Source organism: Pteropus medius, unplaced genomic scaffold (genome assembly GCF_902729225.1).
Source record: "Pteropus medius unplaced genomic scaffold, Ma_sr-lr_union100, whole genome shotgun sequence".
Lineage (NCBI taxonomy): Eukaryota > Metazoa > Chordata > Mammalia > Chiroptera > Pteropodidae > Pteropus > Pteropus medius.
The window spans coordinates 30856169-30883388 of NW_024355205.1; the positions used below are offsets into that span (position 1 = coordinate 30856169).

Consider the following 27220-nt stretch of genomic DNA (forward strand, 5'->3'; position numbering starts at 1 on the left):
CAGTGTGTGACAATGAGAAAACAAAAATAAACGTACATTTAAATAGAGATATAAAGAAAATATAACAAGGCGAGTGGCTTTTTGGATTGGATAGTCCAGGAATGCCTTAAGGGGTGGGTAACGTTTGCACTGAGCCCTCAATAACGGGGCGCTAGTAAAGCTGAGATAGTGCAAGGCTCTACTCCTGGTTGTCTCTTTGAAAGGGCCATTGCCGAATATGAATTGATTTGAATATTACAAGCCACTTTGTATTCCTGAAACGTTGGCTCTCTCCATTGAAACTGCATCCCTGGGTTTCTTGGGACAGAGTGGAGAAAATGACAGTAGGCCTGGAAATGTCCCAAACCAATCCAGGGCCTCACATGAAGGCTGTTAACACTGCATAGAAGGGAAGTGGAGTCCAGGGAGAGATGTGTTTTCATCTCTCCTACTGGGGCATTGATAACCCAGACCCTGGAACATGTAATACTGTTCAGATCCACAAACGCCTCTCTCCCCAGATGGCTAAAGAGGCCTACTGGTTCTCTTAGCTCCTGACTGCTGGCCATGAGGTTATCCCTTATTGCTCTTGAATACAATTGCATATTTGTCAAGCCAACTCCTGCTTAAAACTTGGTTCACAGTATAGACATTTAATTAGAACCATTTATCCACAAACATATTACAGGGTCTCTTGGTATACTTTAAAATAATACAATATTAATGAAAAGTATAGAAAACCCATGTACTGGCCATCCAGTTTTGTTTAAATATGTAGTTTATTAATCACCTGGTGGAAAATCTGCCAAATCGCCACAGACCAAGCCCTTGCAGCATTATTAACCTTCATTAGCATTGATATTTGCCTTTGTAGTACTTCTAACGTTATTCTTTTATTGCATCTCTATCAGTTTTCTCTAATCATCTTTTTCTTCTCCTTATGGGCCATGTTTTACAAATGTGTGTGGAGCTTTTTCTCAGTGTGATTTAAGTAATCACCAATCATGGCAAAGCCTGTTGTCTCACCATTACCCAAGTGGGTTCTGAATTTGAAGTCAAAGATAACATCTGTGTGGTATTGAGCTTTTTGGCTAATTTTCTCTGAATATTTTCGGTACTGTTGCCTTCCTAAGGTGAAGGTCATCTTATGACCATTGGTATCTGTTGAAGCAATCCATTAGTGATGAATACTCTGGTCCAGATAATTAATGGGTCATTTACAACGGTAGCTAGATATCAGACAGGAAGGAAAAGAGCACATTTTTACTCTATTGAATTTTTTTTTTCTATTAAGTCCTAACACATTAGAGATAGTTAAAATTCCCACATTTCTCTCTCTGAACCCGTTCCTCTCTCTTCCCAGAGGTAACTGCTATCCTCAATTTATCATTCCCATTGTGTTTTTATTCTAGTAACACATGTATATATCCCTATAGAGTACTGTTTTGCATATTTTAAATTTTATATAAATTGTATCATACTGTATTATTTTGTAACTTGTTTTATGGCTCCATAGTGAGATTTACTAATATTTCATTCACTTCCGCTGCTGTATAGTAGTCCACTGTATAAAGATGTCACTCCATTCCCCTGTTGATATTTTTTTCTAGTTTTCACCATTACAAACAATGCATGTCCTATTCCACATGTACTAGTTTTTCTACAAGTCAAATTTCTTTTGATAGAGCATATGAACTTTACTGGATGTTGTTAAATTGTTCTCTAGACTCGATGTGCCAATTTACCCTTTCACCAAGTATATGAGTTCCTGTTTTTCTACATGGTTGTTAAACCTTGATGTGGTCAGACTTATTTTTCTAACATCAATAAATTGGCATTTTGATTCGTACATCAGTTTGTTTTTTTTTAAGAGTCTGGTTATCCTGTGTCGATCGCCCATGCTGTAGTTTGTCGACCTGCAGAGCTCAGGATCTGGCATGCATCGTGTGAAGAAGATAAAAAGCTAAGCTACAGACTCAGAGAAATCTTTGCAAACCACATATCCAATAAAGGATGAGTATGCAGAATATATAAAGAACCCTCAAAATACAACAGTAAAAAAAAAAAAGAATCAATTTAGAAAATGAGCAAAGGACACGAATATATATTCACTAAAGATATCAGATGGCAAATAAACACATGAAGATGTTCACCATCATTAGCTATTAAGGAAACACAAATTAAAGCCATAATGAAATATCCCCTACTAAAATGGCTAAAATAAAAAAGTGACAACAGCAAATGCAAGCAAGGATGTGAAGAAACTGAATCACTCATAAATTGCTGATGGGAATGTAAAATGATACAGTCATTCTGGAAGAGTTTGTCAGTTTTTTAAAAATCCGAGCATGCAACTACCTCATGACCCAGCAATTGTACTCCTGGGCATTTATTCCAGAGAAATGAAAACTTAGGTTCACACAAAAACCTGAACATGAATATTTATAGCAGCTTTATTTATTTAGAATAGCTCCTAACTGGGAAAAACCCTGATTCCTTCAATGGGTGGCTGAATGGTTAAACTAGCCATGGTATATCCATACCATGGAATACTATTTAGCAATGAAAAGGAACGAACTATTGATGTACACATCTGGATGAATCTCCAGAGAATTACGCTGAATAGAAAAGGCCAGTTCTAAAAGGTTATATACCATATGGTTCCATTTACATAACATTCTTGAAGAGGCAAAATAATAGAAATGGAGAATAAATTAGTGGTTGCCAGAAGTTAAGGGCAAGGGAAAGGGGGATGGGACAAAAGGGCAACACGAGGGGTCTTCACAGTGATGGAAATGTTTTGTATCAATGTTCATGTCCCAGTTATGGTACTGTGCTATAGTTCTGCAAAATGTTACCACTGGTTAAACTGGATAAAGGGTAAGTGAGATCTCTTGTGTATTATCATTTCTTACAATTGCATATAAATCTACAATTATCTTAAAACTAAAAAAAAAAAAAAAATTAAAACCTATTATTCTGTATCTATAACTTCTTAATCGGAGGTTAACCAACCTAATTCAACTATTCACAAATCAAGGTAATTGTTTTGAATAGCAATCACATAAGACTGACAAAGGGCAATACTTATAGGAACTAGTAGCTTTGGCCTCTTACCTTGGGTCTCGTTAGCCCACCTCTTCTTTGGCCTGGCTGTCCGTATGCCTGTTTTCCCTCTGCACCGCCCCCCGGGTTGTTCATCAGTCATGCCTCACGTGTTATATTCAAGCCAACGCGATTTTGAATGAAGGCTTCCCTTACAGAATAAATGCTTCTTGATGATTAGGAATCTCCGAATATGTTTCTTCTTACTTTTAGAGTAGGTGTTATATGGAGAAGTGAAATGGATGAAAATGAGATCTTGAATTAAAATACCTAATTTGACAATAAGAGTTAATCTCCAAATGTGACTACACTTATATGTAAAGTTCAAGGAAAATGGCTGAGAAAAATTCTTCTCTTTTGAGCAAAGTAGTCGATATGGTAAAGACAGGTATATTTATTTCATATGACAGCACATTTCACGGGATATGTACAGAATGTTTGTATTTCACTAACTTTAATACTGTACTTCTATAAAGTATATAGTTATAAATATTGTATGCCACATAAGCAATAAAATTCTTACATATAAACAGCAATCTACTATAGAGAACAAAGAATTCACAAAGATTCTTAGTGTCTAATTTCTGCTCTGCTTTTAACAGAACTGGTAAATATTTTAATAATACACAGGATAATGGCTAGTTATCTGCAGCATACCTTTAACTTTCAGAGCTTGTGCACTTTCAGCAACTTGCCAAATATAATTTTCCTGATAAAGGCCGAGCTGCTGCATGATATGTATATTTTAGACAGTAGTTTATATTCAATAGGGAACATTGCTCACAGAACTGCAATCTGCACTAGTGGAGTTTATAATGAATTATTTTGCTAATGGAGCGTGAATATCAAATACACTAGTCACACAGATGTTAAAGCCACAGTTTCAACAAGTTAATTCACATTCTGAAGCACACCGCTAATAGTAATACTGCTGTTTAAAATATACCAATGCTGAAATGATTAGAACCCCCCAAAAAGCACAATATAAAACTCACAAGAGTTATTTCTAACAGCAAATCCTGGCTGTTAACAGAGAGAGGATTACTTCTATAAATATAGTATTTTGATAACATCTGAGCATTTAGAAAAGTACTTTTTTTCCTAATAGATTTGCTGTATGTGGTTAAGTGCAATGCAGTTTGCTGTGCTTTTCCACTTTACATATTCTTAGCCATGAGCTCTATTTTCTGATATTCCCCCAATACACATCTTTGAAGGTTAAATGTGGACAACGGAATTTAGGTGGACACATACAACTTTTTATATAAAAGGAATGTTAGTACAAGTCTTAGTGGGTAAAGATGATTTTAACTTAAACTGACAACAAAATAACTGCTCAAGGAGTTTTCTGATTGGGATTACTTAATGATATCAAAATTCTACATTCTGTAAAAATTCTGTGTACTTCATAAAACAAAAGCAGGATCAGTTGTCTATTGGCAGTGCAGGAGACAGAATCCATAGCTAATCTGAGGTGTGGGCTCCGAGAACTTAAAGCAGCATCAGAGATGTGGTATGTGGCCTCTTAAGGGGAGACAGCACACCTCTAGGGATCCGCAATCCAGGCTCTGAGGACTGCTGCTCTCCCTGCTCACGAAGCTCCAGAGTGAAGGCAGCAGATAGAAAAGCGTGGAGGGAAATGGGCAACAAACACCTGCACTTACAGAGAAGAGAGGACATTTAGCTCTAATGTTTTTCACTGAACTTGGTGGGATGTGCCTTCCCGACACAGAAGACCACAGCGCTTTTCTGAAAGGGTTGGAGCGTCCGTCTGCATGACAATGACCACAAAATACGCTGCTTCCAGCTGCAGAAGCTTCTCCCGGAGAGAAGCACATGGAGGCGCTAGAGTAGAGGGTAACAAGGATGTGTGTTGTGTGCGTTTGAAGCGGTGGGGTGTGAAAATTCTGGTTCTATAGTCAGGGTTATTTATTTTCGTTTTGGAAAGAAAATGAATGAAATGTCCAAATTTCATTCATTTACAGCCATCCTTTTGATGATGAAATGCTAAAAAGAGAACTGTTAGAACTTTTAGGTGAAAATCTGGTTTGAGTTATATCCTAGAATTTAAATGATGAGTTTTATAAGTATGTCAGTGTATATATATGCACATATGTGTGTATACGAGCTTTTTTTTTTTTTAAAGCAACGCCTTTCAAAATTTTGTTTCAGTATCACTTTGACAGCTCTTTGGTAAACACTTTTAAATACCAATTGTTAACAAGTACAAAAGGGCTGGCAGTAATGTCAGCTGGAAGTGGTTTGGGCTTCTTGAGATCCTTTAAAGACTAACAAAGAATTTCTGAATAACGACTATTTTCTAAAGTAGTTTTGAGCACTTTTTATGGCTACTACTCTCTTAGTTATCCAAACAGAAACATATCAAAACTCCAGTTAATGGTGAGGATTTTTCCTTATTTCCAATATACACATAGTCCAGCTCTGTACACATTAAATAGTGGTATTTCATGACGACATCAGTGCACTTAACAATGCCTATTGCACATAATGAATAACTAATGCCCAATTCTTTTGTCTCTACCCTGCCAAAACTGAAAACCAGCTGTTTTCTATTGCATGGCATTATCTTTCTGTGAAGTCTAGTGTGGGTGATGCCTTAGACGCCAAAGCGGTGAAAGGATCTACTGGAGGGGTAGTGCCAGGTGGGAGCAGAGGAACAGGAGGTGGAGGTGGCCTTCTTGATGGCAACACACAGAAAGAAACATTTGTACCTTTATTCCAGTCATCATCAAAGATGGCGTCGGGGCCAGAAGACGAACCTGGCTGATTACCCAGGAACTCCGGACAAGCCGACTTTGACTTCCCTTTCACTCCAAAGTCCTCTTCTTCCTCGAAGGTCACCCATCCTTTTGGGTGGCTACTTGTTGCTGCAGACTGGTCCTGCAGATCAAAACTGTCCTTAAAGCCATCCAGTGAAGGCAGAGGCTTGCTATTGGTATGACCAGGAGGCTTCAGAGAAGGGAAAGGACTGTGAGCAACGGGCTCTTCTTTGGAGAACCATGAAGTTGCTTCTGATTCTTGCGATTTGGCTCTAAATGGGTTTCCGGAAGCGGCAGTCCTGTCAGTGAAAGGGTTTGTGCTGGTCAAGCTCATGGTAAACGGGTTTGGAGAACGTCGCATATTTTCCTGGGATTTACTCCGGGCCGGAACTGGAGGCAATGTCGGCATGCAACTTACGGAACTCAAAGCGTTAATGTTACTTTGTGTTGCAGAAGGCAACTGAATCAACCCCTTTGGGTGTGGGGTTAGACCAGGTGACGTTTGAACAGATAACTGAGCCTTTGATACAGCAAGCAGATTAAATGACAGATCTTCAAATGGGTCACTCTTTAATGGTGATTCCAGTCTGACAGCAGAGATTCCATTTGTTTTTACCTGGAAAAGAGAGCACTGAATAATCAAAAAAAGAAACTTAAAGTAACATATTTATTTTTAATACTCCCTATGCTTGCTGCTTTCTGTCTCAATTTTTCTTCATTTTGGTGGCAAGTATACAAGTTTAGAAAATAGAAAGCAGCAGTTTTACTCTGGCGCAGTTTTACTCTGGTGTATTAAGTAAAACAGCTAAAATCTTATTCTTTAAAAATTCTCTACTAAATAAATCCATTTATTAAATAGAGCTCATTTCATTCATGCAAGTATTGATATGGTCAAATGGAATTGTACAGAATTAGCAAATGAGTTTGTTCATGCCCGGTTCCATCAGATGTTAGCACAAACTGAAGAAACCCATATTCAGAACTTATGCTAAATCTACATAAACTTCCAACACCCATCTATGATGGTGATGTGGTTTCATTATTCTTTCCAATAGTTCCATTTAAAGTTAATGTTACTGTGGAAATTCAACTATGCGGGTGAAAATTAATTTTATTAGTAGATTTCTATTCATAAGCCGAAGACAATGCATCTTTTCCTTTTGTACTTGGAAAAATGAATGTTTGAAGCATTCTTTGACTTTAACGTAAGTTCTTCTTTGTAGAATAAATTCTGAACAATGCCCCGCTATTCCTTAACTAACTTTCCTCACCTTGTAAAAACGTTCCGAAACAGATTGGCTTATTAATAACCAAACACAATGATTATTTAAAACCAGGAAGGAAAAGTCCTATTTTCTATTTGATATATTAATTCTAAAACCAAAATGAAGCTGTGCCTAGAGCGGTGCCCATTTCTTTCTAACAGGGGTGTCTGTGAACTGCTGTTGGTAGGAATAGTGTTCCGAATTACTTTAGTTATAAAAAACTGGCACCCTGTGCTGAGTTCACAGAGAAGCCAGTCGGGGAGGGGCATAGCTCTTATGGGAAACAGAACTATGACCCTGGCCCTGTGAGCAAATTAGCTCATCAGGCACTTCATTTTAACTTTAAAAACCTCTACATAATTGTTAAGACCAGGTGGATGACTTGGGTATTTATGCCAAATTTAAGAATTAAAAAAATAAACATTTGGGTTGAAAAGAACAGAAAAGGGAGAATTTAAGCTCAAGACTTGCAATGTAATAAAATGGAGCACTACCCAACATGGATTTAGATAGCTATTACAGCAAAATAACTGAATGGTCATGAAATATGCTGGAAAAAGAGCAGCAGTCCCCATGAAACGTAAATGGATCTTATCAAACAGTAACTTGGTGCTTAAGAATAGGGAAGGCTTTCATTTGCAAAAGGGAATGGAGTGGATAACTTCATAAGTGAATAACTTTCGAGTATATGATTCGTTTTATTCAATTGTCCTATAACATACTTCATAATTGAATAAACATGTATATTTTTCTTCAAACTTAATATAAATATAATTTGTCCAAAATTAAAGAGTTAAACATGTCACAGATTCTAAACAGTATTCTAAGTATATTAAAGGTAAGCAGACATGTAAGTGGAAATCTACTTGAGAGACAAATTTATTATAAACATCACGAAACTACAATTAACTATCTTACCAATAATGTCTGGATTATTTATGATTAACATAACAAAAGAGAAGGACTGGGTTGGGTTTGGGACCCAATTCTCCCATGGCAGACAGCACAGGCACAATACGGATGTTACAGGAAAGGAGAATTTATGCTTTGCACAGCTTTGAAAAGTAGGCCCTTGTCAAATAAATGCTATACGTTTAAATATTTTTATTTTCACCTATTAAAAAAAATTTTTTATTTTCAAAATAAGTTAAAGGTAATTTGGTAGAAGTAGGACCATTTTGCCTAATCAGGCTTAAAATTATAATGACAGCCACACCACCAATCATTACATTAAAAACAGTGGTATTTTTACAGAGAAAGGTGTTGGAAGGACCTTTAAATAATCCTGTTCTAATATTAACTTTCATCTTTCTAAATTACCAATTCTTCCTTACCAAGAAGACTCCTGCAACTAAAATTATTTGAAAAAAAATTTTTTCCCAAAATAAACCTTAGGAAAAAAAATTGAATTTTGTATTTATGTAATTATGCCAAGAATCAATTTGGTTTTGCCAAATAAGACTTTCATATACGTAAAGCTTACCTTATTGAAGTTATACTTTTTAGTCTTGTTAATTTTCATAAAAAACAGAGCAAAATATAGTAAAGCAAGAATAACTAAAATGCTTCCTAAAAATCCAAAGTGCTAAGAAAAAGCAGGTTTTATGATATGATAATAGAATTTATTAATGTGAATAGGTGGTTTTAAAAATGAGTGAAACTTTAGATGTATGAAGCAAAAGATTCATACATCTAATGTGCTAATAAGACAGATGATAAGCACATATAAGATTGAGAAATAATCCAATACCTGTTACCCTGATGATTGCTCCTGCTTTAAGAAAGGGAACACAGACATCAAAGGAAAGAGTTAGGAGGACAATCTGAGACGAACAAGCAACCCTAGCAATTCAGTCTTCAAAATACTTTTCGTTCTACATTATTATTATATACAGAATCCGAGAGCAGTGATATTTGCAGGGCATGGCGTAAGTTCAAGGCACAATTCTAATTTCTTTTGTAATTTTGAATAAAAAGTGTATTGCTAAATTAGAGCTTAAGTTTTTAATTTTGTCTGAGGCTGCTTACTAACCAGTTCAAAGTTTTGTTATTCCAAAAATAATAATCAAAATAGGTTTTCGGAGCTCTAAAATACTTTAAGCAGCCTGTTATGGATGAAATGTTTGCATCTCCCCCAGATTCGCATGTTGAAACCCCCAGAGTGATGGTATTTGAAGATGGGGCCTTCAGGCAGTAACGGGGTTAGATGAGGTCATGAGGGTGGGGCATCACAATGGAATCAGTGCCCTTATGAGAAGACACGGGGGCGAGCTTGCTCTCTCTCCTCATGCAAGTACAGAGCAAGGGCCATGTGAGCGCACAGCGAGAAGGCAGCTTTCTGCAAGCCAGGAACATAGCTGCCACCACAACCCAACCATGCTGACATCCTAATCTTGAACTTCGAGCCTCCAAACTGTGAGAAAACAAATTTCTACTGTTTAAGCCACCCGGTCTGTGGTACTTTGTTATGACAGCCAAGAGGAGCAGGACACAGTTTTAAGACTGCCTCTGGGTTTATCATCATTAGAGAGGATGTACAAAATGGCATAACTGTGCCAAGGAAAATTAGTACTTATTTTAACAAAATGGTCAGGATCCAGGTTTGTTCTATATGACTCAAACTTTCTAAAGGATGATACTACCATGAATTCACCTCATATTAGTTGGAAGGTGCAACGCAGTAAGAGACTGGACCCTATGTTTGTTGTTTAAAAATGAAATAATAATCTTTCTATGACACAGTGGTATGTTTTAACACAGTATTTTTAAGAAACAGTTTTGAGCAAATCTTCCCAAATTTCTAAAGCTTACCTTATTTTAAAATACCAAAACTCATTTTGACAAGTTAGAGACACCATTCCAAAATATATTATTAGAGTTTCCTGTTTACTAAACACGAGACTCCTGCAAGTTAATACTTTCTCGACAATCCTAGGCTTACGCATCTCAGTTTTGGCCCGGGACAGGAGAGGAGGGATGAGTTTGTGCTAAGATGTACAGAGATGGTACTAAATAGATCGGAATGCTGAGATTTCTCTCTACTTGGTCTCTTCCCTCACTGTCAGCTATCACGTCAACAGTATGGCAGTGAGGCTGTTACTTTGCCTTCTGGTGGATTTCTTGGCTTCTGGTTCTTAGCTGATAATCAGATGACTAAAATGTTGGAAGTCTGACAGGTAAGTGAGGCATTTTTGCATTTTCTAAAGGATATGTAACAGGTTATATAATCATTTGAGTTGAAACAATCTTTTTCTATATTGATTTATAGAGTCAAAGAACATTTAAATAGAAATAAAAAGTAAAGCTGTGTTATACATGTTTTTATGTTTTAGCTTATAGATTTGATGCAGAATTAATAAAGACATGTAAAAATTACTAATGTTTAATTCTAAGATTATTTTGTGACTATTTAAAATATCAAATGTCGTATTTTAAAATCTCATCCTTTTCAACTTATAGCCACTACAGAAGATTTTTAAAATTGTAAATGTTTCTTATTTTTCAAATAGGCATTATTCTTATGGTTCCAAAAGGTACAAAAAAGTAAAACATCTCCCCTTCCTTCCAGCTCCCCAGCACTGTACCCTCCCAGAGGAAACTATAACCACTTTGTGACCCCTCACAAAGATAATCTACACCTGAACAAGATCTTCACCCCCTCAAAAAGAAAATTGTGTCTGTGTATATTCAGAGGAATCTGATATCAATGACTGAAGCAAAAGAGAATATTTAGCATTTAAAACAAACATCTGTGGTAGTTTCTATGAACTGAATACAAGATTTGAGAACTCGATCTACCAGGTCACATACAAAGCATGTGCTTTCTGCCACCAAATCACCACACCTATTCCACTGGAAATGAGAAATCAAAACAATGAAAATGACCTAAGAAAATGATATGTGGCAGTCATTGGAATATTCATCCTATAGTATTTTTATGTCATAAGATGACTTTCTATAGAAAATTGCAATCTTACTCGACATTTTGCTCTTTCTGAAGTTTTTTAGAGTATGGTTAAGTCTTCACTTAACGTTCTTCAACTTTGAGCAAAAAACCATGTATAATGAAACTAATTTTACTGTAGGCTAATTGATATAAGTGAGAGTTAAGTTCCTACGGCATCTATTCAACATTATAATGAAACGACACTGAATAAAATATCCAGGAACCTGATGTACTGTATCTACTTTCATATTGGTCTAAGAATACTTAAACTATTAAGAGAATTTTAGGAATTAAGGTTTGCTTTTACTATGAAACAGATGTTCACTTTCTGTCCTCAAACAGTAATAGAAAGCTCTAGGATGGCTACTTTGAAAGTTTTTTGCCCTCCAATTACATTTAAAAAAATACAATAGCACACCTTACAAGAAAATGAGAAATTTATGACTCACTAAAAGTAGATTGGCAGAGAGAAAAGAATAGTGGACATTTAGTGTTTGAAGAACTTCTACAATTATTATATATTTTCAGCATCCTCAATTTTCTGAAGTAAAAAGTGTAGAATACTTTTTGGTATTAACTTAAGAGAACATTTTTCTCAATTATACATCCTTCTTCAGCTTTTATATATGTGACCAATAGTCTGAGTAAGTGCTATTAGCAATATTACTGTTTTAAAAATCATATTTACTTCAATAATCTGTTTTTCACTATGCAGAAGCATAAGAAACTGTTAACTTCTGTGAACTAGCTGGACATATTCAGATATCTGTAAAAATAAATGCAAACTATTATTTATAAATGTGCTTAAGGGCCATTGCTAATTGTTCTTTAAGCAATATTTCTGTATTCTAGATCTTTCCAAAGTTTAAAGATACTTTTAAAACTTTACACATTTCTTTGGCCTTGATAGCATTTTCAAGTTAAAACTTGAGGATAAAAAAAAAATGTAACAACAAAAGAATTTACTAAATATAAATTTCATTTTAATAATTTTACTGAACTGTATATAACAAAAACTAAGTAAAACAACAGCCCCCCCCCGAATAAAACAATTTAACTTAAATGATTATTCCTGTATCAAAATAACTTTGTATATACATACCAGAAGTCTTTTCAACATGAGATCTCACTCTGGCATAACAAAAGTCCCTGTGATCTTATAATTTCTGCCCACTTAAGGCAATGGCACTGTTTTCTACGTGACACTAATGAAGTGACATTATTTTGATGGTTTTTACTTTGGTGACTAAGCCTACTGCTGCACACCCAAGCCACCAAAACTGATCCAATAATGACGGAAACCGTTTGAGACATCCGAGGAGCCCAGTGCCAGCTCCACCACAGGAAAGAACCATGCCTGCATCAGGAGGAATAAAAGGATTATGCTGTTTACTGGAAATTAACCACATGGCTGATGGCCAGGGATTGATCTGATTACCTCTCTCCCAGGAAGTGAAAATCCAAACTACTTTATTAGCTGTGAGCAATAACGAAAATAAACTATTGCTGTTCATCCTAATTTACTTACTATCCAAAGTAAACTATGCATTTTTAAAAAGTCACAAACACTCTAAAAGTTAATAAGAGAAGAGAAAACAACCTGGGAGCCACCTGACAACTCCCTGAGGGACCCTAACTTAGGCTGGCTCTCTGAGAAACTCTGATCTAAGCAACAGGTTTAAAAAAAAAAAAAAAAAAGCCAAACCCTCAAACTGCCAAACCATGCATCTGTCATCTGTTTAGTCTGAGGTGTCAAATGACACTCATTTGTTGAAGTCATATCTCAAGATGCTATTATCACCAAAAAGAAAAAGAAAATTGAATCAGATATTTGTTTCTTTCTTTCAAAAGCTAATAATTAAAATAGGCATGTTCCAAGACTCTACCAAAGGTATCGAAGATGACATTTTGTTTACTGGTGGAACCTACCTGCTGCTGTGCTGAAGGTTCTGAAGGCAAGCTGTGGGACGACCTGCTCCGGGGTGGGGGCTGCGGGGGGCTTTCCAGATTCGGCTGCAGGGCAGACTGAGGCACAGGCGCTGCCAGAGGGACCAGAGGCTCCTGCATCTTTTGAACAGGTGGGGGCGGAGAAGGCTGTACAGGCAGGGCAGCCTGAGGCTTCAGAGGTTCAGGAAGAAGAACTGAACCTGAAAAAATCATTTCTGGATGTTAGTGGTTTCTAGAAAACCACATTTTATCCTTCCTTTAGTAAAATGTTAGGAGGTCCTGGGCTTTTTTAACAGATATTTCTAATACGGTGTCTACCTTTCAGTACTTCCGATGGTCTGCTTTGGCTTTCAGGAGTCAGTCTTCCAGCAGACGCCCGGGCATGGCTCTGCGGGGCGCTGATCACTCCAGCGCGGGGCGGGATGGTCTACAAATGGGAAGCATAACGTTTGAGACGTTTACTTATTTTCAACAGACAAAACGTGAAAATAATTGCTTTTGCATCTCATTTAATCTCCTCTCTGGTATTGTTCCATCTATTATTTTAATTGCTCTCTATTTATAGCCATATGGTCATAAGTTTTAAAATCTTCCTTTTAATTTTTCACTGTTGACTACGTGCCAGGCACTATATTAATTAAGCACTGCATAGGCATTTCTATTTCATCTTCAAAATATCCCTCAGAGGTAAGTATTCTTTTAACATCTCTTTTAAATTAAGATGAAGAAATGTATATAATTTTCCCAAGACCACAGGATCCAAAGCTCAGGTCTGATGGGCTGCAAGACCTTTGTTCTTCGCCACAGGTGAAGATGCCTCGTTGGGAGATGAGGATGGCAGATAAGGTCACAAGATGGAGAGACACATACACTGAGTGACTGAGGGCCTTACAAAAAACCACACGCTGAGACTTTTTTAAAACACAGAAGTAAAAACTCTCTAATGACTAACTCAATCTGCTACATTAAACAGACTGGAAGACACACTGGTGAAAAATATATTTTCTATTTTTATATGTTTGCTGAAGGCTCTAAACCCCCGATACTTCTTACTTTAAGTAAAAGTTATGAATGTAATCTCATAAAATCTGACATTTCTTCCCTATTGTTACAGTATTAAATAGAATTTTAAAAAGCATGTGTGTGGTCGTGGAGTCAATGAATAGCAATTTCCCCTTTTTTTGCAAAAAGGAGAATGAGTAATAGATACCTGTAGGAATAGTCCACAGACATTAGTGTAATATTACATTTAGGAAAGGACCGTTAGTTTGGATGTTAAATAGAGAGCTACAACAGAAAAGACAAAACGTTACTAGCTCAGCAATTTTATGAGAATGTCTCATGAGAAATTAGAAGTTAAGTTTCTTAATGTCTTATAACCTTAATTTCTAGTTCTGGTAACAGTTTCCAGTTCCCACTCTTCAGCTGGAGGCCTCATGGCAGTCCCAGGCTGATCGCTGATTTCCACTTTTTTTCTTTTTCCTTTTTTTTTTTTTAGATTACTTATATCCCAGAGAAATTTTTCATTTGGGTAAAGAATAGAATAATTATGTATATAAAAGAACGTATGATAAATATGCAGAAAACCACAGATTCACACGTAGGGAAAAGCCCACCACCACCACCTGCTTGCCTACATTCAATACTTTTAGAACCAGTTTTCCTACACTGACTCTCTCAGAAGTTTTTTGCCCTGAACTCTAATTTTCAAATTCTCCTTACTGAAGGATGGCTTAGAGAGTCGAAGATATTTAGTGACAATAATTACTTAAGTAGATCACTTTTATTCAAAAAATGAAGTATGTTTACCAATTTTCAAGAGTATGTTAATGTGATGTTAGAGATGAAAGGTACCTTGGAGATCATCAAGTGCAATTTCCTCATTTTAGAGTTAAGGAAACTGAGGCTTTAATGGGTCACATGATTTCTCCAAGGGAACACGTGTGACTAGTAGCAAACTGGGACCTAAAACTTAGCCCTCCTGGCTCCCACGCCGAGTGCTGCCTACCGGTCTGGCTGCCCCGTATCCAGCAGGTCCTGGGCCTGCAGGTCCTGCTTGAGGTGAAGGCTGGTTGCGTCCTGGAACAAAGACATCACAAAATGTACACAAGTGTAAAAAAAAATAAACAAAAAACCATGTACTTCTATCTCAAGTGTCTATTCATGGTCCAGTTTTAAGGTTAAGTAGCTCAATTCAATTGTTTTTACCTATATTATCTTTCCGTGTTGTTCCAGGGCTTTTGGGTGCTTTGAAGCAGGAAGGAAAAAAATGAGTCATAAGTAAACAATAAAGCAATATTGCATAACAGTAGTTGGCTGTTCTGTTTCATTACAGCAGCAATGGGGGCATGAGATGGTAACAACGGTACTTTGCTTTGGATAATGATGAAGGGTATTATCAGTCCTGAATGAAATGTCCCAAAAGAGAAAAATTAGAATACTTATAGTGACATTTATGGGAGATAACTTAGCCCTCAGTCTGATACCTCATTCATAGGGTCACTTTTAGGTGACTCCCAACAGAGCTCTCTTCTGTGAACCTTGAAAACTGAGCATACAGACAGAGGTGCACTTTTCAAGTTACACAAGAGGCTCTTAACAATACCATTTTAGGGCTTCATGCTGTAGATGTCATTATGGATAATCTTACAATGAGATCTTTTGGATTCCTATAACAAAACCCTAAGATTAAGGTAGAAGGCAGGCATATCTTATTGCTAAGTACCTGCCTTGTGGAAGAAAGTGTTAAAACATGGTTCATACTCATTAGAAAGGTATGGGAAGGGTAAAATGAAATAAATTACTCTTGGGGCCAAAAGGAGCAGGAAGGATTATTAAATGCGGCGTCTAAGATTTATTCTTTTTGGAAGGAAATTCAAGCGCAATTGTTATGCAAAATATATCAGCCCTTGAATGACTATAATCTTAATAAATAGCATTCAGTCTTAATGGTCTTTTAAGTAAATTTAGTTCAGCATCACTATATAAAAAAACATTTAAGTAATATGAAATCATTCACAAATGATTCTTGGACCTGAATTAATAGAGTTTAATTATAATTATTAATTTTAAAAACTCAGAGTTAGTACAGTACATTTCTAAACATTTGACTTATTCTGAAAAGGATTTTGAAGGCATTCTACTTAAAGTAATGTTGTACAGTAATTTCATATCCTAAGTATATGTGAAACAAAACAGAGCATAAAACAACATAAGAATCACAGGGAAATTAAGTGGATATCCATCAGAAACTATACACAACATAGAATGAAAAGAGAAAAAATACAAGGTTACAAGGTATACATAAGGAGGGGGAGGGGACGTTTACAGTGGGACTAAGAAAAGATTTGGTATGCCTTTAAACACTGAAGGGGCTGACATTGAGAAATAAAATGAGAGATCCGTATCTATGGTGCAAAAGTCTTGTTACCTTCCATCTCTCGCCTAGCTACCCCAGGACTGGGAGGGGCTCCAACACCTTTTTAGAGAAAGAACAGAAGCTGTATATTGTTCAGGGCCCACAGCACAGAAGGAAAGCCAGGCACACAAGACAATTTCTGCGTCAGACTTACAGTTGCAAAAAGGTTCTTTTTTACTTTAAAGTTCTTCAAAAATATCAATATAAAGTGACTTTCGATATCTAGCCCAAATCTGAGTCCTCCCTTTCCACAAAAAGAAGAATAGAAAAGGAATGACAGTTTCTTCTTCTACCTGAGATTACTAGCAGTAGGGAATTTAAAAATATGTTTAAGGAAAGCCTTTGCATTATGATCATCTCATTCCTTGTATCTAGAGTTAAATCAAAAATAAGCGTCCTAATACTTGACAGCCAAAAAGGAAAAAAAAAACATAGTTTGAACAACACTTTAAATTTCTATGAGACTATATTAATCTCTAAGAAGTTAGTTTTGCTGCATTATTTTTTAAAAGCTCTAAAAATACCATAATGACCTTCTTTACGCTTACTACCTTAAAGGAGTAATTGGTTTGTAGGGTTAAAAAAATATGTTGCAAATACCGCCTATCAAAAAATCATGAAGAGGCAATTTTAAAAAACTAAATCAGATTTCTAAATAAGCTACAAAATTGGTGATATAAGTTTTCATAAAGTCATTTAAAATTTTTTTCTATAGGTTGTTTTCTTAATTAAAGCAGAAGATAAATAGAACTTAACAAGAAAATGTAAATAAAAGTAGGAGTTTGAAATAGGAAAAATTAATGCTTTCTGTAAGTCAATGGAAAAATTATCATTGAGCAGTATTTTGCAGAAACTGTAATGCTGAATTAGTACAACTACGTCAAACTATCCTTATTATACAAAGTCATTAAAATCTACACACAAGCAAAGTCAATCTATAATAACATGTGAATTGGTCGGCAATGTCATTAATCAGCTAGACTAGAGACCAACTACACATGAAAAGTGAACCTTAATATGAAACCTGGGTGTGTAAAAGCCCTTCTGTGGAACTGTGATAACCTGTCTCATCCTTTGAGAATTAGGTTAAATAAACTTGTCAAATATAACCTCCAACTGAACTTTGTGTGTTTTTGTGTAAATCAAACAACACTTTAAACAAAATGTGATCCATTTGTTAATAAAAATTTCCTTATTGAAAAAAATAAAATTGTTCTTATATTTTAAAAAATGAGGCATGAGTTTTATGACAAGTTACGATAAAGCCATGTAAAATGAAAGATATATTTCAGATTATTATAACTTTAAATTGCATTCCTTGGAAATTTTGCTAATCACTAAATTTGCCAAGCTACTAGACAAAGGAATGTACTAGAGCATCACTAATCAAATAATTGGGAAATGGTCACTGTACCTGAATCCCTTTTGAAATTAATATGATTTGAGGAAATTAAATCTTTGTGACCAAAATGACTATATTTATTAAGGAAAAGTATATGAGGCCTTGATGGGTAATTCAACTATGCCCATCTGGGAAATGGAAGCCTTTATTAACCTTATTCACAATGAAAATCAAACTCTAGTCTTTTACTTAACAGGAATATTATGGAAATTTGGAGCTATTTTTAACTTGTAGTAAAAATGTCATTCATTTTGACTTTTATCAAACAAACCTAAAATGTCTGTCAGTTATAGGGATCCAACCCCAAAACATCAATGAACCAAGATGTGTATATCATAACAAATATAAACGGTTACCTCCAAATTCTTTTCTAGCAGGTGCAGGACTCCTAGCCCCTTATAGTTCATAAGAAAATACGCAGCAGAAAGGAAATGACATAAATAAAGAATTGAAATGTCAAAGATTTACTATAGTACTCATGATGTCAAGTATCATGTAGGATGACACTTGGTATTATAAAAAGCTATTATTTAATGTAAATATTTCTAATAATTTAAGTAACACCACTGCATTGATTTTAAAAGAACATTTAAACAAATATGTAAAACTTTAAATAAGTATATGTATATTCTTTAGATCTAATTACACTTTAACAGAAATTAGTACAACTACGTCAAACTAGCAGAAACAAAATGAACACTTCTTGCACACGTGTAAGAAGGCAGCTATGGAAACGTTACAGAAATCCAGTGGGGAAACACCGTTTTTGCCTGCTCTGACGCTCCTACAACGTTCTTTAGAGAAAAGCTGAGGAAGTAGCAACAATGATAGAAAAATAATAAAATCTAGAAAAATAATAAAATCTAGAAAACATACAAAACTTTTTTAATAGAGTGGAGGAGGATTTTACATCTAGCAGAAATGGAAATAACACGGTCCGTTACCGGAAGGTGGAGGCGGTCTTTGTGGGGGAGCTGGCCGAGCGGGAGGAGCACCTGGGCGGGGAGGAGGAGGCCGCTTGGGCTCCAGAGTCTGGGGAGAATCTTTCTGTTGCGGCTGCGTTGCTGGCAGAGTGTCGATAGGAGAACCTAGAAAAGTATCTTAGGTAAAAAGATCAGGTTCCAAGTAGGTGTGAACATAGAGTTATGGTGCTTCCTACAGAGGTATGATAAATCCTCTATTTTGCTAATTTTCTAAATTTGTACTGTACCATCACGACACACTGTTTTAGTACCAATAACATAAGCAGTTCTGCCATTAAATTACCCTTTGGTACCTGGAAGAAGTGATGCTAGCTCTATGTGGACGTCTTACTTAGGCCCCAGGTACTAAAGGTGATTTACTGACTGGCCCTGTCAAGACAGCACAAAGTTTTCTTTAAGTCACTTGCAGTGTGCTGAGCAGCAGTGAGAAGAAAAAGAAAAGGGAGTCTCTACTTTTCTCTATACCTTGGTTTATCATTTCATGAAGCCAGTCCTCTAAAAGCGGCATGGGTAAACCTGAAAAGTTCATGACATGGAAGGTAGTTTCTGAAGATGTTGATTAGGATGGAGCAGTGACTTAATTGTGTAACATAAGAGCTTCCAAAGACACATCTTCCAAGTTTGGAGAAGTAAGTAATGACTAAGATTTCAATTCAAAAAACTTGTTTTGTCTCTTCTTGCTTCATATGATCACATAGGTAACGTACAGATAAATAGCTAAGCCCAAATAGTTACAGATTTCTACTAAAAAGGTAGAAAATCATCAATTATAAGACAGGGACAAACGTGACCACATAGAAAAAGAATACACACTTTGTGAAGGTGCGTGCCCAGGAGTTCGGGATGGTGCTCGACTTGGCCTCATGGGAAGGGAAGGTACAGGACCCTCTGATATTGTAGGTGACTGGCAGGGACTGGTCCGGGGTGAAGAGCTTGGGGAAGTGCCAAGGCCAGAACTTGAAGATGGCTGGAGATGCTGAGGGAGAATTTCCTCTACTTCAGCACTATAGTCATCGACATCACCTAAGGAAATGCGGGATTATCCAAGTTACCACCTTTTAAGTTCCTCAGAGTTTTTTTTCACCAATCTAGGTTTTAAAGGGTTAAATACACAAAACAAACATGTTACTATTATGATATTGCATAGATTAAGCATGTAGGCACATATACAAAATTTACATGTATAAAACTAGAATTAGTACAAATGCTCTTATAGAAAATGTAATTAAAGATATTCTATTATCTCAGAGCAGGAGGATGCCAGTGGTGACACCACTTGGGGCTGGGTTGACTCAGTGGCTCCCTGTGTTCCACTGGGCAGGTCTCTCAGTGCTGGCTGACTCAAAAGTTTACTGCTCTCCCTCCAACCCTTCCCACCTGCTCTGTGGACCTGCCCCGCATCCTCCGCCCTCACCTTGGGTCTGGTCCTTGTGGTGAACAGGCTCTCAGGCAGCCGCATGCCCTTCCCGAGAGCCTCCGCACTGCTCCTCCTCCCGTGCTCCCCACTCGATGTATACCTTCTTTTCTTCAACTGAACACTGCTTCTCCCCTCAGATCTCATCTCTCCTTACCTTGGGATTGGACAGTGAGGCCAGGGTGCCCCCTCATGCAACCTAATTCCAATTCCAGAACATTAATCTTCTGGCCCCGAACGAAAAGGCTCATGTCTTTGAGACAATGCCATCAGGGGTTTATGGAACACTCTCTACATATCCCCAGCCGCCATAACCTCCAACCTCCATCCTTCTGGACACTTGAACCCATTCATCAAGGACTAACCAGAGAGCAAGATGACATCTTTCTGGGTGACATCAAAGTCCATGTGGATAAGTCATCAACAACTTAAATACTTTGGTCTTATACTTACTGACAGTCTCCAATTACCACACACACACACACACACACATCATTAATACATTATTACTAATAATACACATTAATATTACCACACCACCCCCCAAGAACTGTGCTACACACACCCAGAACTGCGCTACTACCTCTGAGCTGACAAACTCCAAACCCTTCATGTGGACCACCACCTCCGGCTTTCCATCTCTCCCTCTGTTACTCTTCCCTCTTTTGACTCATCAAGATCCAGGCCCTCGATCCCTGTCTTCTGGCCCCTATCCGATTTTGCTTCTCTGCGCCTGTCTTCGGAGTCCATGGTTCCTCAGCCACCCTGAGCTGCCCTAGCCTTCCGTCACACCTGCATCAATTCCACTGTTAATCTTGCCACGACTGCACTTGGGCTGCTGAGCGCTGCTGCTGGAGAAAACCACACGATTCTGATGACCACAGTCACATTAAATGTGTCGTCTTCAGCCTCACTGGGGCTTCCAAAGCTGCCTGACGACTCCACAGTCTTCTGGCTGGCTCTCCCCCGACTCCTTCTCAGGAGCTTTATCTCGAGCCTTCCCAACACTCCTGAAACTGTGGGTTGCCCCATTCCTGCAGGTAACTTCAACCCTTAAACTCTACAGAGGAAAGAGGAATCTTGAGACAGGAACTCCCCGCCTCAATGACCCACGCTCATGCCGGAGTCTGATCACCTGGCTGCCACTCACGGACTTGTGGATGGAACAAATGAGGCCTTGCCCACCCGTTTTCTCAGTGACACTGCTCTATCCCTCACTGTGCCATTCCCCAATATCGTCTGTCGTTTCCCCTTTACCGCCCTTTCCGCCAGCACTAAGCATTCCGCGTCTCCGATTTCTAAATCCACTTAATTCTAAATCAGGGAGGTTTCTTCTCATTTCAGTCTTAGCTAATTTTTCTTAAAGAGTTGTCTACAGACACTCTCCACTTCCTCACCTTCCAGCCGCACCTCTATTTACCACCATCTGGCTTCACCGCCCCACTGAAATCACTCTGGTGAATGTCACCAACAGCTTCCTTCCCTGTTATTTAATCCAAAGGACAAGTTGCAGTCCCCATTTCTCCTATCTCTCTGTGACATTAGACACCACTGACTACTCCTTTCTGGGTACCATTACTTTCCTTGATTTTAAGCCGCTGTTTTCTCTTGGCTCCTGGACATTTCGAATTGTTTCTTCTCATTTTCCTTTGACTGGCAGCCTTCTTCAGCCTAGCCCTAAAGTCTGTTTTTCTCTGTATTCAATCCCAAGGCCAGTTCACTCACGTTTCTATATAACCCTCTGGCCGAGCTAATGAACAACCCCAGCTTTAATGGCCATTAGAGCTTGCTGCTGACACCCGGCCCACACACCCACAGCCACCATCTGGGCCCCAGAAACCCCACAGACACCTCGAATCCAACATGTTCAAAATCAGACTGACCTTCTGCTGACAGCCGGGGGGCGGGGGGTGGTGGACGGGGCTGGGAGAGAGGGGTGAAGGGTTAAAGAAGTACAAATTAGTAGCTGAGCGATGGTCACGGGGATGGGGAACACGGCATAGGGAATGCAATTAACATTAATGTAATGGCTAAGTGGAGAGACGGAGGAGAGAAAGGGCAATTAGGGGGATCGTTTCACAAACTACATAACTATCTAACCAATGTACTATATGCTTGAAACTAATAATAAAATTAAATTTAAAACAATAAAAAGGAAAAAAACCCTTTAAATACACCAAGGAAAAAAAAAAAGAAAACAGATTGACCTTCCATCCCACACGTGCTCCTGCCCGTCTTCCTATTTCTCCACTTCCTCCCTCACAAGCGTACTTGCAAAATCAACTTAGCTCGTTTTTCCCTTTGGCTCCTAAATATTCCTTCTTCCTGGTTCACCCTTTCCTACCCTCTTAAATCTAATTCTCACTCAGTCTTCAGATTCTCAGTTTAAATTTCAATTCCTCTGGGATACCTCTCCCAACTTCCCAAATCCAAGTTAGGCGGCTCTCGCATGAATGACCGCAGCATCGCTCATTACTGCATTTATGTCACTTGATTATAACTGCCTGCTTACTTATGTGTAACACCCACTAAGCTGTGAGTTCTGGGAGGTCAAGGATGACATGTGTTGAATTCCCAGCACTTAGCATGTACTTGGCCCATGAAAGGTACTACATAACTGTGTGTACTAAGCAAATAAATGAACAGAGAAGTGTGAAAACTGGAGATATCTTGAAAGGTGTTCAGATCTTAAATTCATTCTCTCGATATATCGGGTATCACAAGATGATGTATTCTCATTTTATAAACAAAGGTATTTGTTTATAATTTTAATGGAAAATATGCTACAATAATATGCATCTAGCCTAGAAAGCAAATGTATTTCTTAATCAAGTTTAAGGAAATTAATATATCCAAATAACCTGTCCCCATATTCTAAACTTGAAATGGCTACATTTATATGGATGAGTACAGTTTCAACTGCATGTGTTCCTAGCCACTTTGAGAATCTTTTAAAATAACTTTAATTATTTGAACTCATTTCTGCTGTTAAAATACCCACTTTGAACTTCTACTTTTCCACCTTAACTGCGATTAGTGGGACCATACCAGGTACCAAAACTACTAATTTGTGTTCCTATCACACGAGGACATAAACTAACATTTATAAAGCTCTTAACCTTTGAATGGAAGAATGGCAAATACATTTGAAGTCCAGGCACCAGCAAAATAAACGTACTATAACGCAAAACAAAATCTAATACTGCTAATGTGTTACAAGAAGAAAGAGAAGGATACGCTTGGAGACTAAGGCTTTACTGATGAGAAGGAAATTTATCTAGAAGCACAGAAATAAAATGTGTTCAAAAAACAAACCTTCCATATCGAAATCTGCCGTGACCTCCGCATCTTCACCGAGCAGGGTAGAGCTTGTTGACGATGGCAACGGAACGCTAATTTTCTCTAAACTCATTTCTTCTTCCAAATGTTTGATCCAGTCTGGACTTTTTAAAGTAATAGTTATAGTCCGACCCAATAACTAGTTGAGTAAAAGAGATATAAAATAAAAATGTATTAGCATAAAAATTGACTTTATTGGAATAAAGTGATGAATGCCTTAGTTATACTATGCAACAGTAATTAGCTAGATTTAGCTAGTAATTTAGGCTTAATTTAGCTGAACTCGATTCAACATAACTGTTTCACATATATTAAATTTTTAACTCGTTTAAATGTTCCCAATTCTCCCTTTAAAAGCTTGTGTTGCCAAATCAAAAGTCTTCTAGGATACACACAGTTTCAAGTTTATTTTGCTGCAGCCAGTTTCTTTCCCTAACCAGATGTAAATTCACTGACACCTTTGCTACATAATTCTATACTTCCTTTGATTTGGATCCATGGATTAAACCATTGTTCCTATATGAAATAACTACAGAAGAGACGGTAGAAAACCTTTAAGATATTTTCCTGTTCATTTGGACCTTCTCAGCTTGGCATAATGGTCTGGAAAACTGCTATCCTGTCAAAGTAGTTTCAGCATTTCAAATATTGGAAGAATATTGAGACAAGTTAAGAATATTTAAAATCTTCGACAAATGTTAATCATTCTGAAAACAGAATGGCTGTTATCTGTGAAAAGGCACTTTGCCTTTTCTACAAATATGAGTGCTTTTAGGCAAAAGTATAATCTAAAACAATGAACACATTAAATCAAGTTATACTGTTCTATTGATGTATTTAAAAAATACTTTTAAAAAACCTTGCAGATAGACTCCTTAGTCAAAGTAGATCAAAATAGATTGGATACTAGAAAGACAGTCTCATTTACAACCCATACCCATAACACAACTTTTCTTTCTAAAATGTAAGCTTTCTCCTACACAGTTTAAATTCCTTTGAGGAGTTTCTGGAGTATATACAATATGCAAACTTTTCCAGTGTTTCCAAATGAACTGTGTAGCTGTGACCAACATGCTGTGATGACAGCTGCTACCTTTGTGGTTATAGATCTTCCTTGGCTCCAAGTGCTGTTGACATTAAGATTCCTTGAAGGCACAGGATGCAGAAAGTGAAAGCTCTTGGCCTGCATGGCACAGCCATGTTTAATACTAATTCAGCATCTATACTGAGCTTTTAAGTCAGTATCCAAAGAACAAATAACCCTTTACTGGCTTATCAGACCAAGTCAATTCAATTTCAGAACTTGGCAACAGGTTTTTAGGTCATTTGTTACTTTTTAAACATTCTTTATGTATTCACTGAAGACTACTAACAAGTGTTCTTAAGCTTCAATCACAGTAACAGCCATTTAAGATGCACTTCCTGAGGAATATCCACTTGGCAGAGATCAAAGCCAAGTGAAAAAAAAAAAAAAGAAATTTAGATGACAGAAGAGAAAATACTCAAGGTCACCCTTTAGGTCTGCCCTGCATAGGCCAGACTTTTCACAGATTGTCCCCTGAAATGGCAGAGCTCTTAGGGACTCACACGCATCCTGGAAGGTTGCAGGCGGCAATCATAGTACTAACAAAGGCAACAGACTAGAGGTTTAGAAAGTATCTAACTTTTAAAATGAGAAATTAAAAGTTATTATACATTTTCCGCAAACATAATTTTACAGAATTCTGAGAATCTTTTAAGGGAGCTAAGGATGGGTGCTGTCTATAAGCATGACATAGGTGACTAGACTTGAGGGTGAGGGACAGAGTTGTAAAGAGGGAAACAAAACACGATCGATTAAATTATCAGGGAAAGAAAAGAAAAGAAATAGAAAGAAAAAAAGAGCTCGCAAAAATGCCAAATTAAGAGCTGCTCTTAAATATCTGTATCATCAAGGGATGAGGAAGGGCTTTGTAAGAGACAAAAGCTAGAATTATATCTAAAAATCAATCATTTCCACAAGGTGAAGACACAACAAAGTCACAAGAGAAACTGGGAAGAAAATCTGCAGCATATATGAAAAAGGATTATCATCTCCAGCACCAAGGGAGCTTCAAAAGATGAATGAATACCCCAGTGGAAAAAATGGGCTAAGGACATAAACAGCTCATCACAGAAGTACAATGCCAATAAATTTTAAAAACTATCAATCAAAATCTTAACGTAGAAATGACATACTACTTCCAATTTTTCAGACTGTCAAAGTTAAAAAATATCCAATATTAATTAGGATGGTAGATATTAAGTAATCATAATAAAACCAGACACATTCTTCTAAAGAGCAATTAGGCAATAAGTATCAAATTTTGATATGCCTATATTCTTTGACATAGCAAATTTACATTTAGAAATTTATCTTAAGGAACAATAGGATAAGCTCACAAGTTATAGCGTACACAAGGGTTCCCTGGGATGTTGATTTTAATAATTAAAAGTTGGAAAGAATCTAGATGTCTATTAATAGGAGTTTGGTTAAATAAATTTATATATTTATCCAAATAACATAATTAATGCAGCCATTAAAAATTACATGTTTGTTTATACAGGAAGATGTCCATACTGAAGTCTCAAGGACAGAGGTAATGAGAAATGACCCCATTTGTGTATATGCACGTATGTATGTACATATATGTATATCTCATTTCTATTAATATATGTACATATAACCTCATTTGTTTTAATATATATACATGGATATGTGAAGGATAAGAAAAATTAATTCATAATGGTAGAATCACAAGTGGTCTTTATTATTTCTTACTTTATACTTTTCTGTATTTCTTGATTTACTTTTGCATAAGTGTATTACTACCACATTCAGGTAAAATAAACAACCAAGACCCTACAAAACCTATTTCGAAAGCAATATATGTGTGGAAATTTTTTTCTCCAAGGAAGTGGAAGTAATGTAACAGAAGAGAAAGCTCAGGGAAACCCTTATGGAGTTGCCCACTGTGGGAGAAATTTGGCCTGGATTTTACTCCATCTTATCTAGTGACCACATAGTTAGAAATTTAGGATTTGTCCAAAAACATTCAGAAAAAGTTGATAGACCCAGAATTTTATAAAAGTAAAACTACTTTTTACTTTTGTAAAAGGCCATTGATATATACCCCCATCAATGACATTTCAATCACAGATTAGGAATATCTCCACTAATAAAAATTTCTAAAATGCTTCAATGAGATGGATTTGTTATCTATGGGAATTATTATATTTTTATTTTTCAGTAACAGTTGACATACAATATTATATTAGTTTCAGGTGCGTGACATAGTGATCAGACATTTATATAACTTATGAAGTGGTCACCCTAATAAGTCTAGTTCCCACCTGACACCATACACAGTTATTATAATATTACTGATTATATTCTCTATGGGAATTATTTTACCTATGATAAAGGTACCTGGGTACCACTATTCAAGCCAATTAAACAGGTTCCTCGGGATAATATACACCTTCCTTCCTTGTTTTCTTATAAATAAAGATTTTCTCCATTTGATAGAAATCTTTTCTACTATATAGATGAGGCAGAATATCTATCCCAATTAAAAATTTGAAAGTCTTTATATAAAAATATAATTAAAATCAAATGAGGTG

At 36.9% G+C, this 27220-nt stretch overlaps 1 protein-coding gene across 9 annotated transcripts in view; it reads right to left on the reverse strand.

Moving 5' to 3' along the window:
* Positions 1–3457: 3457 nt before the first annotated feature.
* Positions 3458–27220, reverse strand: part of SYNJ1 (synaptojanin 1) — a 77579-nt gene continuing 53816 nt past the window's right edge. For 2 of the 9 annotated variants that reach the window (XM_039857700.1, XM_039857702.1), the window contains 8 exons: positions 23555–23717; positions 19639–19848; positions 18787–18930; positions 15031–15101; positions 13341–13449; positions 13005–13222; positions 8880–8903; positions 3458–6480 (listed from right to left, as the gene is read on the reverse strand). In XM_039857700.1, coding sequence (XP_039713634.1) covers positions 8883–8903; positions 13005–13222; positions 13341–13449; positions 15031–15101; positions 18787–18930; positions 19639–19848; positions 23555–23717 — 936 coding nt within the window. In that variant the 3' untranslated portion in view covers positions 3458–6480; positions 8880–8882. Of the gene's footprint in view, positions 6481–8879; positions 8904–13004; positions 13223–13340; positions 13450–15030; positions 15102–15230; positions 15270–16452; positions 16501–18198; positions 18238–18786; positions 18943–19638; positions 19849–23554; positions 23718–27220 lie in introns of all 9 variants that reach the window. The other 7 variants (XM_039857697.1, XM_039857699.1, XM_039857703.1 and 4 more) reach the window with 6 other exon arrangements.